The sequence below is a fragment of the Octopus bimaculoides genome, chromosome 2 (genome assembly GCF_001194135.2).
Source record: "Octopus bimaculoides isolate UCB-OBI-ISO-001 chromosome 2, ASM119413v2, whole genome shotgun sequence".
Classification (NCBI taxonomy): domain Eukaryota; kingdom Metazoa; phylum Mollusca; class Cephalopoda; order Octopoda; family Octopodidae; genus Octopus; species Octopus bimaculoides.
In genome coordinates, this window is record NC_068982.1 from 74904951 (window position 1) to 74924374 (window position 19424).

The window sequence follows — 19424 nt, forward strand, 5'->3', positions numbered from 1 at the left end:
AGAGAACCCGTAAAACCCAAGAGAGACTTTGCTGTTGATACTTCTTGTGTAGCATCAATTTCAGTGGGGAGGTGTTATATGGACTGTTAGATATGTAATTCGTCTGACGTTTCGTGTGTCATGTGGTTCGTCTGAGTTCATTGTTTCATTGTTGTTGTCTTGTGGGACTGTCGTAGTAAAATGTCATTGATACATATATGGCGGACATGACTTTTGTTTATTCATAACGAACATTGGGTGAGTGCGTTCTTTGTATGTAATTGAACAATAAATGTAATAATTAAATTGTATAACTCGTTGTGTTATCTCTACGAGTCACCCGAGGGAAACATAACACTAATAATTACAAACGTGACACAAAATCAGTGTGTGTATCTATTATTGGCATAATGAACCTCCCCAGATACAACAAAATCTGTTTCAACACATGATTTCACATCAAAAATCTTGCAAACTAAATACAAAAACAAAATGAAAACGTCCTTTGAAATAAAGATGTAAAACATTTTCTACAATATTAATGAAGAAATTAATTTTTCATCATTATCTACCTCTGACTGTGCTGATGCAGTATCTTCTTGATTTTCTGTGTCGTCTACTTCCCCTTCAGGTGCATAGAATGCAAGATATATCCATAGGTGGCCACGTACTCTTGATCGGGAACTGTGGAGCACAAAAGTAATGCAATAAATTATACATTAACATATACATGCATCCCACTCTCAACTACTAACCCATGCACCCCATTTAGTCAGGAAGACTTTTTTTCCTTTTCCTTCTTTCTCCGATTCTCTTCTTGTCTTACAAGTTGCTTGGCAACTTCACTAACACCAATTGCATGAGAAAGTACTCAGTACAATCTGTAAAGTAGTTGGCAATAGAAAGAACACCCAGGCATATAAATCTTGCCAAAGTTGACATTGGAGCTTAATGAAGCCCTGTGGCTTGCAGAATCCTGTCAAAGCATCCAACTCAAGCCAGCATGGAAACAATGTTAAAGGATGACCACACACACACACACACACACACACACACATTCATATATTATTTTATTCTTTTACTTGTTTCAGTCATTTGACAGTGGCCATGTTGGAGCACCACCTTTAGTTGAACAAATCGCCCCCAGGACTTATTCTTTGTAAGGGTAGTACTAATTCTATTGGTTTGTTTTGCCAAATCACTAAGTTACATGAACATAAACACACAATCATTGGTTGTCAAGCAATGGTAGGGGGACAAATACAGTCACACAAAATATATACACACACATACATATATATACATACAACAGGCTTCATTCAGTTTCTGTCTACCAAGTTCATTCACAAGGCTTTGGTCAGCCCAAGGCTAAAGCAGAAGACACTTGCCCAAGGTGCCATGCAATGGGACTGAACCTGGAATCATGGTTGAAAAACAAGCTTCTTACCATACAGTCACTCTGCACTTCTATATATAAAGGCACATGGCTCAGTAGTTAGAGCATCAAGCTCACAACCACGAGGTAGTGAGTTTGATTCCTGGACCAGGCAGTGTATTGTGTTCTTGAGCAACACACTTTATTTCATGTTGCTCCAGTTCAGTACACTCAGCTGTAGAAATGAGTTGTGATGTCCAGCCTTTGCCTTTTCCTTGGATAACATCAGCTGGTAAGCATGGGTGACTGCTGGCCTTCCATAAACAACCTTGTGCAGACTTGTGCTTCAGAGGGGAACTTTTTAAGTCCAATCCCATCATCATTCATAACCAAAAGGCCTTTACCCTTTTATTCATATACACACATACACGTATATATATACACACACACTTATGTGTGCATTCATACCTTATATATATGTACACACCCACATGTACATAGATATACATGCACATACACACACACACACATATATATATATATATATATATATATATATATATATATATATATACCCAAACATTGATTTATGTTGGACAAATGAGAGATATATATGTAGTACAAACAGCTGTCACTTGTGAGCAAACCATGTTTCTGCCAATTATTTCAGGTGTTGATGTAGTCACAAGAAGCTATAGTGAATCTCTTGGCACTCATCTCTCTCTTGACCCAGAAAAGAACCCATCCAGCATGAGACAGCTGCAGAAAAAAAGGGCTGCATCAGCTGGTCCACATTATAGCTTTATAAACTAGAGCAACATGAATTAAAGTGCTTTACTCATGGACACAATGCACTGCCTGGTCCAAGAATTGAAACACAACCTTCTGGTCATGAAGCAAACACCCAAACGACAAGGCCACATGTCATCACACATTGCACATAAACTATATGGTCCTCACATCAGTCTTAATGGTAAGTATTCCGGTTATTTCATCATGACCATTAGCACAGTCTATGGCTGTTAAGAAGCTCACTTTGCAACCATATGGTTTCAGGTTCAGTTTCAATTGTCTTCTCTTCTAGTCCTGAGGCCCTGTGAGTGAATTTGGTAAATGGAAACTTATTGCGCGCGCGCGCGCGCGTGTGTGTACTTATTTGGATCTCCCACCATTGCTTGACAACAAGTGTCGGCTTTGTTTATGACCCCATAACTTAGCAGTTCAGTGAAAAAAAGCCTGACAAAATAAGAACAGGAGTCGATTACTTTGACTAAACTCTTCAAGGTGATGCTCCATCATGGCCAGAGTCTAATTACTGAAGCAAGTAAAAGATAAAAGATGGAGTGGCTGTGTGGTAAGTAGCTTGCTTACCAACCACATTGTTTCGGGTTCATTCCCACTGCGTGGCACCTTGGACAAGTGTCTTCTACTATAGCCTCGGGCCGACCAAAGCCTTGTGAGTGGATTTGGTAGACGGAAACTGAAAGAAGCCCGTCGTATATATGTTTATATATATGTATGTGTGTGTATATGTTTGTGTGTGTATATGTTTGTCCCCCCAACATCGCTTGACAACCGATGCTGGTGTGTTTATGCCCCCGTAACTTAGTGGTTTGGCAAAAGAGACTGATAGAATAAGTACTAGGCATCCAAAGAATAAGTCCTGGGGTCGATTTGCTCGACTGAAACAAGTAAAAGAGTAAAAGAGAGAGAGAGTATCAACTAGCTATTCATTGAGTTCTAGCATAAGAGGTTGAGTATTCCATACCCATACCCACATCAGTTTGAAACTGTGTGACCAGTTTGACTATTTTAATTAAAACTACAGCCCAAGTGTTTTCATAAACCGTCTACCATATTTCATTCACAAAGCAATCCAAGTCTATGGATACACTTTCCAAAGAAGCATTGCAACAGAACGTTCAAGTCTTCAGTTTGTCATGGTGCTCACAGAAAAGTAGAGACTTTTCTAGGTTTAATCACATTTAGTAACGCACAAACCACACTCAAAATAAGCACATTTGATTTGAACTGAAGCTGACAATAGTATTATCATCCTCATTGTTTTAACATCCACTTTTCAATGCTTGCATGGGTTAGATGGAATTTGCTGATGTAGATTTTCCATTGCTTGGTTCCCTTCCTGTTGCCAAACCTCACCTATTTCCAAGCAGGTAATATTTCCTCATGGCCAAATAGTGTTTTTCAAGGATGGCTGGCAATAAACAAGATTGCTTGCATGATGGTGATACTTGCTTACAATGAAGACAAGGTTACAAACTCTCACACACACACACATACACATACACGACAGACTTCCACAAGGTTTCTATCTAACAAATCCACTTGTGAAGACTTGGTCAGTTCAGTGCTACTGAAGACATTTGTCCAAGGTGCTGTGCAGTGGGTCTGAACCTGAAACCACGTGGTTAAGAAGTGAACATCTTAGCCACACAACCATCCATACCTGTGCCAACTTTCCCATTCTGTTCAAAGGGCACATTTGCCTCATTTGTTTTCCCACTTTTATAAACTCAAACAACTTTAGAAAAATTCACTGATTTGAAAAGAGAGACAGACAGACAGACAGAGACATACGGCAAAAAAAAGAGAAAGAACATCAAAGTGTGAGAAAGAGCATGACTAATTGACTGAGAGGTGGGACAAAAATAGAAAGTAGTACCTGCGTGGCCGAAGGATGTAATCTTTTGTCGGAATACGTCGACCAGGGCGTTCTGTGAGAATACTGGTGTGATTGAGTGGAATTTCCACCAGCCCAAGAAAATCATCTCTAGTCTGAAAAGAAAGGATAAACAAAATATTTCATGTAAATCATAAATGCTATAGTTGTTTAAACGAAAACACTGGTCTTGTAATTTAAAAGAAAATACTATATTTTGATAACTACAAGATTATATGTCAATCAAACACTTACGACGGGTTTGCAAAACCTATCTTTATCCAGTATAATCTAATATCCTTATAAGGGCATCATGCTGTAAAAACCATGCCAAAATTGACCTTGCCTGTGCTGGTGCCATGTAAAAAGCACTAACTCCACTATGCAGGGTGGTTGGTGTTAGGAAGGGCATACCTGTAAAAACTACGCCAAAACAGATATAGAAGACTGGTGCAGTCTTCGGCCTAGCCAGTTCCTGTCAAACTGTCCAACCCATGCCAGCATGGAAGGCAGACGTTAAACAATGGTAATGATGATGATATATATATATATATATATATATATACACACCCACCATATCCAACACAGAATTATATGCCCAATTATTTCACATACTATTTAACTGGACATAATCTAGATCATGTTATATAGTACACCCAACAAAAACAAAACTACAACTCAACCCCATACATCTAATGTGTGAACATGTGATGTAACTCGTATATAAGACTACAAACTACAAATTAACTGCTTGATTTATTAGACAAAAAGAATAAGCAAGTTTTCAAAAAATAATTATCTTAAAATTTAATTTCAAAAGACTATTTAAGCTGTTTTCTGCTTAAAGATGGTATACAACTACTTAATTAGTAAACAATTTGAATATTTCAGGTAAAATTGATTGAGAATTTTGTCAAGATACACCAAGATCCTGTGATTGGGAGTGCAACACTAAACACTAGGCCATACACTTTCATTAAACAGAGACAGTCTAAGGCTAAATAAGTCAAGTACTTTGTCCAATCTTCTATTTCTTATTTCTTTACTACCCACAAGGGGCTACACACAGAGGGGACAAACAAGGACAGACAAACGGATTAAGTCGATTATATCGATTATATCGACCCAGTGAGTAACTGGTACTTATTTAATCGACCCCGAAAGGATGAAAGGCAAAGTCGACCACGGCGGAATTTGAACTCAGAACGTAGCGGCAGACGAAATACTGCTAAGCATTTCGCCCGGCGTGCTAATGATTCTGCCAGCTCGCTGCCAATCTTCTATTTCTGTAAACACACAACCCTTTAATGATATTAAAAAAATACACATACCAATCTGTTTTCATCAAATACTTCAAAGAGCAGGCAGTTATCACGAGGATTTACCTACAAAAAGGAAAGAAACAAACATTAATTACAATAAGTTAATGAAAAAGCTTTATCAATTGTCAATTTTACATGCTGGGATTGCTTGAACAGAGATTTTATTTAGAAAGGAAATTTTCTGAAACCCTTCTCTACACCAATCTCCTTTGAGAAAGAAATAAAGTCCAGGTAGGCTCATTTGGCTATCAACACTAGAATGTTATCTTCCCAAATGCAAATGCTCTTCTCCACTGTATCTGTTTTATTTTAGGATAGTCACTATTTGAGATAACTTGTCGAGCAACCTTTGTGCCCGCCATGAGGTAACAATAAAGGGGGAGAAAAATAAAAAACCAAAAAAACTTTTCACTACACATCATCATTTAAAGTTCACTTTTTCATGCTCACTTGGGTCTGATAAAATCCACTGAAGCAAATTTTTTATGACCAGATGCCCTACCTGCCATCAATCCTGTTTCCAGGTAAGGTAATATTTTCCATGCCCAGATATTTTTACGAAAGATTAGAAGCAAAGGACACCACTTGTGGATGTGTGTGTGTGTGTGTGTGCGCACACACACACACACACACGCCCTTGTCTTCACAATAAAAATGAGCATTATACAAGCGATGTTGTTTCCAGTCCAGACAAGGAGTAAGGTTATATGACATTACCTGAAATCAGATGAGGGTTGGCAATAAGAAAGGTTCTAGTAGTAGAAAATCTGCCTCAACAAATTATATCTGACCCATGCAAGCGTGGAAAAGTAGATGTTAAATTATGATGATGATGGTTGTGTGCTAAGTCGCTTGCTACCAACCACATGGTTCCGGGTTCATTCCCACTGTGTGGCATCTTGGGCAAGTGTCTTCTCCTATAGCCTTGGGCCGACCAAAGCCTTGTGAGTGGATTTGGTAGATGGAAACTGAAAGAAGCCTGTCGTATATATGTATATATATGTGTATATGTTTGTGTGTCTGTGTTTGTCCCCAACATCGCTTGACAACCAATGCTGGTGTGTTTATGTCCCCGTAACTTAGCGGTTCGGCAAAAGAGACCGATAGAATAAGTACTAGGCTTCCAAAGAATAAGTCCTGAGGTCGATTTGCTTGACTAAAGGCGGTGCTCCAGCATGGCCGCAGTCAAATGACTGAAACAAGTAAAAGAGTAAAGAGTATATTCCAGGACAAACTGCCAGTCATTAACAAACTAGCAGTATTTGTAGTAGGTGAGCACACTATGTTTATAGACATAAACAAAATAACAGATCTTGCAGCACCGGTTTTGAGACTCAATGTTATACTTTGACAAAGCTGAGCTTTCAAATTCTAGGTATAGTCCACTTGATAAGCTTCCACAGTTGCTGTCTAGCCCTTTTAACAGACAACATAAGATTTGACCTGAGACTAGGGATGAAGACTGCTCCAAAGTGTAGTACAGATGGATTTAACCCAAGATCTCACAAATGTAAAACAGATTTTTTAAACATTTGGCCACACCACAGAGTATTTTTAGTTCTGTAGTGACGCCTGGTTCTAGACGCCATTTTGGAACATTCATCCACGCATGCGCATAAGATTAGAGCCTTCCGGAGATTTGGCAAGAAGGCCCTTATGCGCATGCGCAATCATCAGCAGCAGCTAGGCTTCACCGCCATTCACCCTTTTTGGCCCTGGCTGTTGACCAGGCAGGACGCAACTGAGACCAGCTCCGTGGAGCTGGAATTCTGATGGTGAGGGATGTTGCGAGTCTGTGAAAATGCATTCGTATTTCTGTGTCTAACTATCAACCTTGCTGCTTCCACACCAAGGCATCCCAGCTACCGATGTCCAGAGATGAGATATTTATTCATATGAAATAAATCATCATTGTTATTTGTTCAGAGAGATTTTGCCCTCACTTTTTCCTTCCATGAACTATGCATGGACTTGTGAAGCACCCAGTAAGTGCAAATCACATTTTCCTACAGTTCTTTTACATTTTGGATCAAGTTGAATCAATGATCAGTTCTTAGCAATCATTTAACTTCTTCATTGAAGCTGCTGCTGTTTAGGGCCAGATGTAAATATAATTTCAATCCCATACTTGCCCCACCTTAAAAATCCAAGGCCTTTGTGCTTATAATATGAAATGAGATTTATAGATTAAATTTTAAATGCAACTATCTTATTCTTAAACAGATTTACAAATATTAAAAATAGAAATTTATTCATGGATATATAAGTGAGTAAAAATCTGGTAAAGATAGAATATAATGCTTTAAAAAATCAACATTGTCATATTTAACTAAATTCAGGTATTGATGAGGATTTTCCATTCTTATTAACAAACACCAAGCACAATATATTTGATGAGATGATGATAATCATCCTCCTCATCATAAGCAGCAGCATTAACATTCATTTTCCCATATAGGTATGACTTCAATAGCCTCTTCAGTATGGCATGCTGCCATCTCAATTCTGTATCATTTTACTGACAAGACTCAACATTCAAAACTATTATCTCACCCAGTCTCTCTGAATATTTCTCCAGTAACCTCTGTCGCACACATTTCTGTTGCCAGTAGAGTACTCTTACACTAAGTAGATGTTATTCATTTGAACACTACATCCATATCAACACACTTACTTCTCCTGCACACATCTGCTCATGCCCTTTAACAACCAGCAACTTGTATAATCATCATCATCATCATTTAATGTCCACTCCATGTTCCATGATGACATGAGTTGGATGTTTTGAGAAGGTCCATTGAGCCGTTGGACTGAGTTGGACTCCAGTGTCAGCTTCGGCATGGTTCCTACAGCTGGATGTCCTTCCTAAGGCCCAACCACCTTACAGAGTGTACAGGGTGCTTTTTTTCTTCTTTGTAAACACAAGCTCTAGTAAATTGCAAAACAGAAAAAGAATGGAAAAGGTAAAAAGCTCCCATGACTAAATAAGGAAAGGAGAGTATTAGGAAGTGGGTGGTGATTTCATAAAGGAACAAGCCCGGGTATCTTGCTACACAGGAGATATATGGCTATTTGACATTATATAAGAGTGGGTGGGAATAACTGGAAAGAAGATAATGATGGTAGTGTAAGTTGATTATAATATTATTGATTTCAAATTTTGGCACAAGGTCAGCAATTTAGGAGGAGGGTGTAAGACAATTACATTGAGCCCAGTACTCAACTCATACTTATTTTATCAACCCAAAAAAGATAAAAGTTGAAGTCAACCTTGGTGGAATTTGAACTCAGAAGGTGAAGATAGATGAAATGTCGTTAAGTATATTACCTGGCAGCTAATGATTCCACTAGCTTATTGCCTCAAAATTGACTATGATATTATTACAACTCAACTATACACACTCAGTAAATGCAGTATGGTTGAATGATTAACAACTTCACTTCACAATCACAAGTTCCCAGTTTCAATTCCACTGCAAGACATCTTTATGTAAGTTTTTTTTTTTTCTATAATTTCAGTTAAAACCATACCTTGTAAAGGTAAAGTTACCTTCTCAAGTCATACTCATTCATAAGGGCTGGTTTCCTAGTTTCATGGTGTATATATTCCCCATGGTGTATATATATGTGAAGACGCATGGCCCAGTGGTTAGAGCGTCGAGCTTACAATCGTGAGGTTGTGAGTTCGAATCCCAGACCAGGCTGCGTGTTGTGTTCTTGAGCAAGACACTTTATTTCACGTTGCTCCAGTTCACTCAGCTGTAGAAATGAGTTGCGACGTCACATGTGCCAAGCCATATCGGCCTTTGCCTTTCCCTTGGATAACACTGGTGGCGTGGAGAGGGGAGGCTGGTATGCATGGGCGACTGCTGGTCTTCCATAAGCAACCTTGCCCGAACTTGTGCCTGGGAGGGTAACTTTCTAGGTGCAATCCCATGGTCAGTCATGACCGAAGGGGGTCTCAACATATTCCCCACCTGGACGGGACACCAGTCCGTTGCAGGATTATTCATTCTTGCCAGCTGAGTAGACTGGAGCAACATGAAATGAAGTGTTTCGCTCAAGAACACCACACGCTGCCCAATCCAGGAATCAAAACCACAATCTTACGATCATAAGTCTGACACCCTAACTACTCAGCCACACGCCTCCACTAAACCATACCTTGTGAGTAAAATTGGACAGATGGAGACTGTGTAGAAGCCTGTTAGAATATATTGTACCTGTAATTCGAAGGTCTGTCCAATTTTGTCACACCAAACCATGCTGATTCCACCTCAGAATTATATTAAGGAGACATGTCTGTGGAATACTCAGCCACTTAGATAATCCAACAGCCTAGTAATTTAGTTGATTGGACAACCGGACACTCATGGTGACCAACATCAATTATTACTATGCACATTATTATACACATCCATTATTATAAATATTATTATTATTTTTATTATTAGACAATAAGAAGAGTGCAATGTTATTTGTAATACTTTTTTACTTGTTTCAGTCATTTGACTGTGGCCATGCTAGAGCACCGCCTTTTAGTCGAGCAAATCGACCCCAGGACTTATTCTTTGGAAGCCTAGTACTTATTCTATCGATCTCTTTTTGCCGAACCGCTAAGTTACAGGGGGCGTAAACACACCAGCATCGGTTGTCAAGCGATGTTGGGGGGACAAACACAGACACAAACATATACACACACATACATACATATATACGATGGGCTTCTTTCAGTTTCCGTCTACCAAATCCACTCACAAGGCTTTGGTCAGCCCGAGGCTATACTAGAAGACACTTGCCCAAGGTGCCACACAGTGGGAATGAACCCAGAACCATGTGGTTCGTAAGCAAGCTACTTACCACACAGCCACTCCTGCGCCTGTAATAGATCATTTATTTAACAGTTTGAACAATATTTCAACAGATCGTCTGTTTTCTTCAAGTTCAAAATGTAAAATGAAAATAACCAGCAGAAACAAGGAAATTGAAATTAAGAGGAAATCCTGCATTGCTATTTTGATACAAGTTTGTAACTAGTAAACGGAAAAAGAAGAAAAAAAGAAGAGAAAAGAAAAGGAAAAAGGACATTTAGTCAAACAGTTTTATGTAAATGTGATGAAATTCACCTGTCAATCTACAAATATATTTGTTCTCATACATTTTGAGGAGTGAAGGTGTAGTACATTCAAAATATTTTCTGAGAATGTGCATTTACAGGTGTTCCTCAAAATTTGAAGACAGACAATCTGTGGAAATATCATTCAAACCATTAAACAATCTATTATAAATTGCTTCACACTCTTCTTATTGTCAGTTTACCTTCGTGAAGAGTTATGTCTATCTTTATAAATTTTATTGTTATTACTATTATTTGACAGCAAGCTGGTAGAATCATTAGCACACCAGGTGAATTGCTTAGCAGCATTTCATCCAACTTTATGTTTTGAGTTCAAATTCTTCAGAGATGACACTGCTTTTCATCCTTTCTGGGTCAATAAAATAGGTACCAGTTGGACACTGAGGTTGATGTAATCAACTGACCCCCTCCCTCGAAATTGCTGGCCTTGTGGCAAATTTGAAGCTATTATCATCATCATTATCATTATTATATAAGGTAGCAAGCAGCCAGAATCATTAGCACGCTGGGCAAAATGCTTAACAGATTTCATTTGACGTTACATTCTGAGTTCAAATTCCCCAAAGGTCCACTTGCCTTTCATCTTTCAGGGTCAATGAAATAAGTACCAGTTACACACTGGGATCAATGTAACTGACTAGCCCGCTTCTCCAAAATTTCAGGCCTTGTGCCTATTCTTGAAAGCATTATTATTATGCACAATGCTTAGCTGCATTTCATCTATCTTTACATTCTGAATTCAAATCCTGTCGACAGTCGACTTCACCTTTCATCCTTTTGGGGTCAATAAAATAAGTACCAGTTGAGTACTGGGGTCAATGTAATCGACTTATTCCCTCCCCTAAAATTGCATGGGCCCCAGAATTCACTAAGTCTACCCCATATTCTTACAACCTACTCAATCATGTCACCTCCCATATTCTACCTTTATTTCTTCCAGTGTCAATTACATCATTATTATTACCATTCTAATGCTCTTCCCTCCCACATCTCCCCAACTTATGTCTCATTGGCCACTCAACTCTACCCAATTTCGACAGTTGTCACCTAATCTTCCCTATTCTCTACCTCCCCTACAGATCCTACAACATTTGTTCTTCATTTTATTCACCCTCTCACTCATTTCCTATCCTTCTCTCTCTCATTTTCTCATACACTCTTGCAACCTCTTACCCATCCACACCTGTTTTCCTGTACCCAGTCACTTCTACTCACCTAGTAACACAAGGGTCCATCTTGACACCTTATCACAATTTTATCCCATTTCAGTTCCACTTCACTTACTCTCACCCTCCCTTCTATAATGTGAGGACCTGAGCAACTCTACAAGAGCAAGAAAACTGTTCTGTTCTGGACCCTATCACATACTCTAACCCTTCATCTAAGAGCATAAAGCAGTCGCCCTCTCTACTGAAGCCCCACTCAGTCAAAAGAGATCTTGGTCATGCAGTGAAGTCTGAATTAGTCTTTGCCTGTGGAATGATTCCATTTGCCATACCTAGTCAATCATAGCCAACATAAGCTTGCACCACAGTTTCACACTTAATTTTAAATCAATGTTAAATGTGACTGATTTAGAGAAGTGCATTATTGTTGATCTTTCTGATCACACATTTAAACATTAAATTACTCCTCAAACCACATCAACATGATAAAGTGGTAACAGAACAGTTATCATTTCACTGATAAGGAAACTCTCTGCTGGTAGCTATTAACATTCACCCTGACTACCACATACAATAGACTACCACATACAATACATTATGCTTTCACAAATAAAAACTGGATTCCTATTCTAGAATTAACCTACTTAATATTTTGTGATAAATGCTAGAAATCTCAAAAGAGCTATTGTCCTTTTTTCTTTCTGTCAGGTTTACTGATTAAGGTGACCTACATGCCACCATTACTATACACAACTTTTGGCCAAGGTTACCTGTGTTGATAAGTGGAATTTCCTAACATTGTATCCTAACTTATAGGTCATCTCATGCTATCCTAACTTATAGTTCATCTCATGCTATCACCAGATTGTTAAATTTCTAACTTTTGTTGGCAAAAAATCTATATGGATATGAAACTGTTGAGTCTAATGTTTTGTTTGAAACATCATCATCAGCATTTAATGTCCATGTTCCATGCTGGCAGGTGTTGGACAGTTTGACAGGATCTGATGAACTGCAAGAATGCATCAGACACTAATGTCAGTCTGGGCATGGTTTCTTTTTTTTTTATGGCTAGATGCCCTCCCCAATGCTAACCACTTTATATGTATGCTGGGTACTTTTTTTCATACCACCAGCACAAGCTGGTGGCATGAAAAGTAATTTGCAAGAAAAGGGAAAAAGTCCCCTCAACAGAGTGGAGAGTGTATGTGGGAAACAGGGAGGTGGCTTTATGCCAGGTGTTGAGAGGTTAAAATATGATAGAGACAAACACAGGTGTCTTGCTACAGAGGAAATATATGGCTACTCTACATTATATAAGGGTGGGTGAGAGGAGCCAAAAAGACAGAGATGGTGGTGATAAGATGCCTGAGCAGACACTCAAAGCACAAGAGCCTAAAGCCAATCCCCATCACTTTCATCATCATTGTTTTTAACGTCCACTTTTCCATGTTTGCATGGTTCAGTCAGAATTTATTGAGGTAGATTTTCTACAGTCAGATACCCTTATCAACTCTCATGTGCTTCTAAAGCATTGTCTTTTGTTTCCAATATTCTACAAAACCACAGGGAAGTATTACCTTGCTTAGAAACAAGTGAGGTTTGGCAACAAGAAGGACATCTGGCAAACCCTCCTACTTAGCAGAATCCATTCCATCACACAATCTGACAGCCAGAGGCTAATGAGTGCCCCCACTTCCACCTATTCAGACATAGTTGGCACCACACTTGAAAAGTGGAGTTTCCATCCTCCATGCAAATCTACACTAACAGAGCCATGGGACCTTGTAGAGGATACACTGACTACAGTAATCCCTTGTGGTTTATTATTTAAGCTTATGTTGATTCCTCCGTGGTGTTGTTTCTTGCATTTATAATAAAATAAATCTACACAAATTATAAAAATAATTTTTAAATATATACAGTACAATACTATTTTTACTTCGCAGATTTTCACCTGTCGTAAGGGGTTTTGGAATGTAACACCCACGATAATTGAGGAATTACTGTATATCTAACTGGTAAGGTTTGGCCTCCTCCAATGGTTGCTACTCTTTAGCCATAAAGGCTGTGACATTTCAATTCCCTATCATTAACAACTGTTCTCCCTTGGACTTGCTTCAGAGTCATGGAACACAAATTCTTTGTGTTCCCACCCTACGCTTTCCAGGAGTTGCAGATTGATTACTGGTTGTAAGAGAAAGTGAGAGAGACAGTAGATACGTAGATCAAAAGAAAAGCTGATACATAGATACATTGTTAAATCAATGACAAATAACTACAGCAAATATTGATGTCACTTTCATTTTTCATTACCACATGAGGATAAAATTAACTCACAAGTGGCTGAGTACTCCACAAACATGCATACCATTAACGTAATTCTCAGGGAAATTCAGCCTCACACAGAATAAGACAAGGCTGGCCCCTTTGAATTACAGCTACAACTCATTTTGGCCAGCTGAGTGGACTGGAGCAAGATGAACCTTCAAGTGGTTGGGAGAAAATTTTAAAAAATCCTATATAGGGGCAGGATAATCTTTTTAGTCATTAGGGTCACTATGGATGTTAATCCAGTCCTAACAGCAGCAGTTGTGTGTCTCACAGATCTGGAGGCCAAGCCACCATATAAACACCAATGCGCAGGCTGTTGTTATCAAACTGAGCATGAGTCGAGGGCGAATAAATGACAGAATAGCAATTATTTCATCTTAGCTTTCACTGCTTATACTAAACACAACATTTTTGCCTTGCAATATGGAACATTTCCTTTTCTTTCCCACTTTTCAGAAAATGGCACTCCACTGGCTATGACAATGAGGTTCCTATTTATCTGATCAATAGAACAGTCTGCTCATAAACTTAATATGCAAGTGACTGAGTACTTCACAGACATGCACACCATAAGGTAGTTCTCAGGGAGATTCAGCCTTACACAGAATGTGACAAGGCTGGCCCCTTTGAATTACATTTGAGTGAACTGCAGCAAGGTGAAGTAGAGTACCTTGCTCAAGAACACAGCGCATCGCAGGGAATCATACTCATGACTTTACAATCGTGGGCCAAATACCCCTAACCTCTCTTAACTGTTGAGAAAAGGAGATAAGCAATGAAGACAGAAAAAGGAAAGCATCAGTCATTTACAATGACAATTAGACTGAAATACGATTGATCTTTTCTAGCTTCATTATTTTTAGTAATGAAGAAGAGAGAAAGACATTTAGTAATGAATAGAGGGAAAGTCTTTCGGGTGTTTACATTTCTATTCTTGGAGTTCTAGAACGGTTGAATATTCTCTCTTTTTTTTCCCCACCCCCTGATACTTATTTGTCTTCTTTCATAGTTCTTCATGTCTTTTATTTGGTGGGAAAGACCATGTTTTGTTCTCAGGCATGTTTAACGTTTTCTCTACAAGCTACAAACAAGCCCCACTCCCTTTTCATTTTTTATACAAAAACTAACGCAAATTTTAAACGTGGTATAGCTGTGAAAAGAGCCCAGAAAAATGGGTAATACCTCCTACAAAATGGGTGGGGGTGGAAAATTGCCAATAGGTGGCTACACAAAATTCAACTCTATACTTTATAGCTTCAGGCTGCCCAAACCTTGTGAGTGAATTTGGTAGATGGAAACTGAAAGAAGCCCATCATATATATATATATATATATAGAGAGAGAGAGATAGATAGATAGATAGATAGATAGATAGATAGATAGATAGATAGATATTTATGTGTGTTTGTCTCCCCACCATCATTGCTTGACAACCGATGTTGGTGTGTTTGCATGCCCGTAACTTAGCTATTCAACAGAAGAGACTGATAGAATAAGTACCAGGCTTACAGGGAACGAGTCCAGGGGTTGAGTTCTTTGACTAAAGGGCAGTGTTCCAGCATGGCCACCATCAAATGACTGAAACAAGTAAAAGAATACCAGAAGAACATTCCATACCACCAAACCAAGAAGGTTCTTTGAATATGAACAATGTATTTTAAGGCTAAATAGTAATTCTGTTTACATTTGCATTACTGAGATATTTGGGTTGGATTATAAAGTTATCAGTTTTACACTTCTTTCTATATTCTGTAACTGTCACAATATAGAAACATTTTTCATGGCACCAGCACACAATTTACAAACGCTTACATTTTTTACATTTTCCATGAATTTTTTAGAGGTTCAGTTAGTTGTTGTTGTTGTTATTATTATTATCATCATTATCATCATTATTATTTTAGTACAAGGCCAGCAGTTTTGAGTGGGAAGGGTTAGTCTATTACATCAACCCCAGTACTTGACTGGTACTTATTTTATAAACCTCAAAAAGATGAAAGGTAAAGTTGATCTCAGCAGGACTCATAACAAATAGCCAGAGAAAATACAAGTCTGATGTTCTAACAATTCTGCTAATACACTACTACCACCATCATAATAACAATAATGATAGAATAGAATATTTTGAAATTGATTAATTTGTATAGAGTTTAAGATCTAGGTTAACAAAAATACAGTGTGTATGTGTGTGTATTTATGTATACACATACACACAAAGAGGTACGGCAAAGTCAAAGAATACCTAGAAGCTTATAGAATAAAAAGGTATTTCATACATTTGTTTATTTGATTCTGATTGCTATGGCAAAAAGACTTAAATAGCCTGAGGACTGTTTTTCCATGGCATTTAATACAGTACAATGTATATATAATTGAAACTCAGCTAAAAGTTAACATTGATTTTGCAGCACTGAAATAAGGAGAGAAATCATCATCGTCATTTAATGTCTGTCTTCTGTGCAGACAGGCTGGGTGGTTTGACAGAATTTAATGAACTGAAAAACTGCATTGAGCTCTAATATCCATTTTGGCATGGTCTCCATAGGCTGGATGCCTTTTCAGTGTACTGAGTGCATTTCTTTTTGTTTTGTTTTCGTGACACCAGCACCAGTGATTTTGCAAGGCAAGACAAAGAAGCCCCTCAACTGAATGAGGTTGTAAGTAGCGGGGAGAGCTGGCTTCATGCTAGGTGGATAACAGAGGAACAGGCTCAGGTGTCTTGTTATAGAAGAAATACATGGCTACCCTGCATTATACAAGGGGTAATGGAAGGTAATGGTTGGATCTGAACCCAGAACATAGGGAGATATAACTAAATACTGCACTCTACTGCCTTTTACCACTCAACTGTCAAAAGTTAATCAATTATTTATTCTTACAACTTATTGATGTGAGGATGGAAGTTTTAGAAAAATTCACCTGAAATTTTAATATATATGTGAGAATTTTACAGGGAGAAACAACTGATAAAACCTTATTCTTGTTACCTTGAATTGATTTAACTAGCTAACCTTCGTGATCTAACTGACTAACCTATATGCATAGCAGCTACAAACAAAATGATTTAAACTCTGTTCCTATGATAATACATTCAACCCTACCTTAGCATGATAATCAGCTATTATAAATACACACATGCTCTTAGCAAATCATTTTTCAGGCTGAATATATAAATAAATCAGAACTATGCAGTTGATATACTTTCCTTATTCTCCAAAGCTCTTTTCGTAGTTTCAAGGTGAATTTCTTTCATACAGTAATTCCAAGATATTTGTTTTGTCACACCCCCACCACGCTTGCAGAATAACATTCCAAATAACAGACTTAGAAAAGAACAGCTGTTCTAAAGAAAGCTCTTCTCAGTTGGTATTATTAAAAATACTTATATTATTAATTACTAAATTAAAATCTTACTATCATAGCAAATACAATGAGTTAATAATGTATCAACAAGAAAACCTAAGTTGAATATCTATCTGTGTGTGTCTCTTTCTCTCTTTGTCTTCACACTGAGAGAGAGACAGAATGAAATATTAGCAGTTGGCTGAAATTATCAAAACATATGTCACTTATAATGCCTTCAGCTGCATTCTTGCAAATTTGCAATATTAGATGGATTCATTTCTGCCATACATGAACCCAGGGAACCTATCTTTGGTAAAAGAATTGTGCTAATAGTCATGGGTCAGATAAGAGGCTGAGTTTCCTATAGTCAGACCCCCTTTCTGTCACCAGCCTCCACTTGTTTCCATGCAAGGTAATAATCTCCCAGTCTACTGAACACCAAACAACAGCCTGGATATATTTATATGGAGACTGCATAAATGACACTTTTCTTTACGAAGATCACACAACATGTCAAGACATGTGAAGAGAAAAAGCCTGGACATACACTTGCAGTACACTGTAAGCAAAGGAACCACCAGTGAGCCAGTGCTTATAATCAGCAAACACATAAAGATAAGGAAAATATAAATTTACTCACAAAAATACACATGCAACACAGCTACATGTGTACACACACACAGCTACAAATGTATACACATACACACAGAATTACACATGTATACACACACACAGCTACATATGTATACACATCATACACAACAGGCATTTTAGAGTTTCTGCTTACCAAATCCACTCACAAGGATTTGGTTGACCTAGAGTCATCATAGAAGACACTTGCCCAAGGCGCCATGCAATGGGACTGAACCCAAAACCACATGATTCGGAAGCAAACTTCTTAAAGAACATGCGTAAACTATGTGAGAAGTATAGTCATGCCAGTCAATTGAGAACAAATGGATGCATCAATGATATTTATAACATTATACAAATAGTAGTGTTATTTAAGTAACTCCTGTCTGACTTCAGAGAGACAAGAACGACAACACTTTAAAACTCTCATGCTATACATTATGTAGTAAATAACTCAGTAGTGGTCCTAGACAGACATTGGGAGAGCCTCGATAAAGTTCTGCATCAGCCGCATTTCCCTCAACAAACTCTTACAACCATCTTTAACTCTTTTGATCCCAACCCACCTGAGACTGTCCTTAGTTCTTTGATAAATCTTCTGTTTAAAATGGTCAAAATAAGACCTTTTATTAAAATTTCCATGTTAATTTATGTCCCAAATATTAGCTTAATAACAACAGTGTTGTTTTACTAAATTCTTCATTATTTTCAAAACTAATTGAACAAAGGCAGTTTATTTCAACAGAAATATGGTAACAAAAAGGGTTAAAATGAAGACCACATATTTCCAATGCTAGAGCTTGCCCCACAACAATCCTGGATAGACCTGAATAGGAAAATGCCAACCTAATACTATTCTAGTATCTACCCCAGTCATTTTTTGCTGAAGCAGAGTTAACTAGAGTTAAAAACACTAGCTGATATGACTAGAATTTCACAGAAATTTAAACAATCAGGGTCTGAGTTACAAATAATCGCTTAACCAGTTTTTTAATAAATGAAGCACTGAGATGAAGGTAACATTTGAAAAACCCTTTTAAATAAATGTGAAGCTTCATATTGATGAGAAACAGCTGGAGATTATGACATTCATGCTTTTAGGTAATTATAGTAAAATGGTTATAACTGAGAAAGTTAAATATCGTTTAAGTCCTTCAACTATTTATTTCATTGAACATATTACAAGGAAAAATATTACCTCTATAAATAAGGAATTATTTATGAATGTAATTACATCCATAACACAAACAAAAACACTACAAATACATTTCTTAACCATTTCAATTAAATAATAAAATATACTTTTTTTATGCATTTTTACTGTAGAAGATAGTTCACAACAAAATATGTAAGTGTGTGTGCATGCATGCATACATATATACATATATATGTGTGTGTGTGTGTGTGTGTGTGTGTGTGTGTGTGTGTGTGTGTGTGTGTGTGTGTGTGTGTGT

General features: G+C 37.8%; 1 protein-coding gene across 1 annotated transcript in view; it reads right to left on the minus strand.

Annotated features, from left to right (window-relative positions):
• The window catches only part of LOC106873354 (E3 ubiquitin-protein ligase NEDD4), a 353166-nt gene that overhangs the window by 58951 nt on the left and 274791 nt on the right, over nt 1–19424 (minus strand). Inside the window, exons 7-9 of the mRNA XM_052965854.1 lie at nt 5366–5419; nt 4038–4150; nt 552–663 (exon numbers count right to left, since the gene is read on the minus strand). Of these exons, the coding sequence (XP_052821814.1) occupies nt 552–663; nt 4038–4150; nt 5366–5419 (279 nt within the window). The remainder of the gene's footprint in view (nt 1–551; nt 664–4037; nt 4151–5365; nt 5420–19424) is intronic.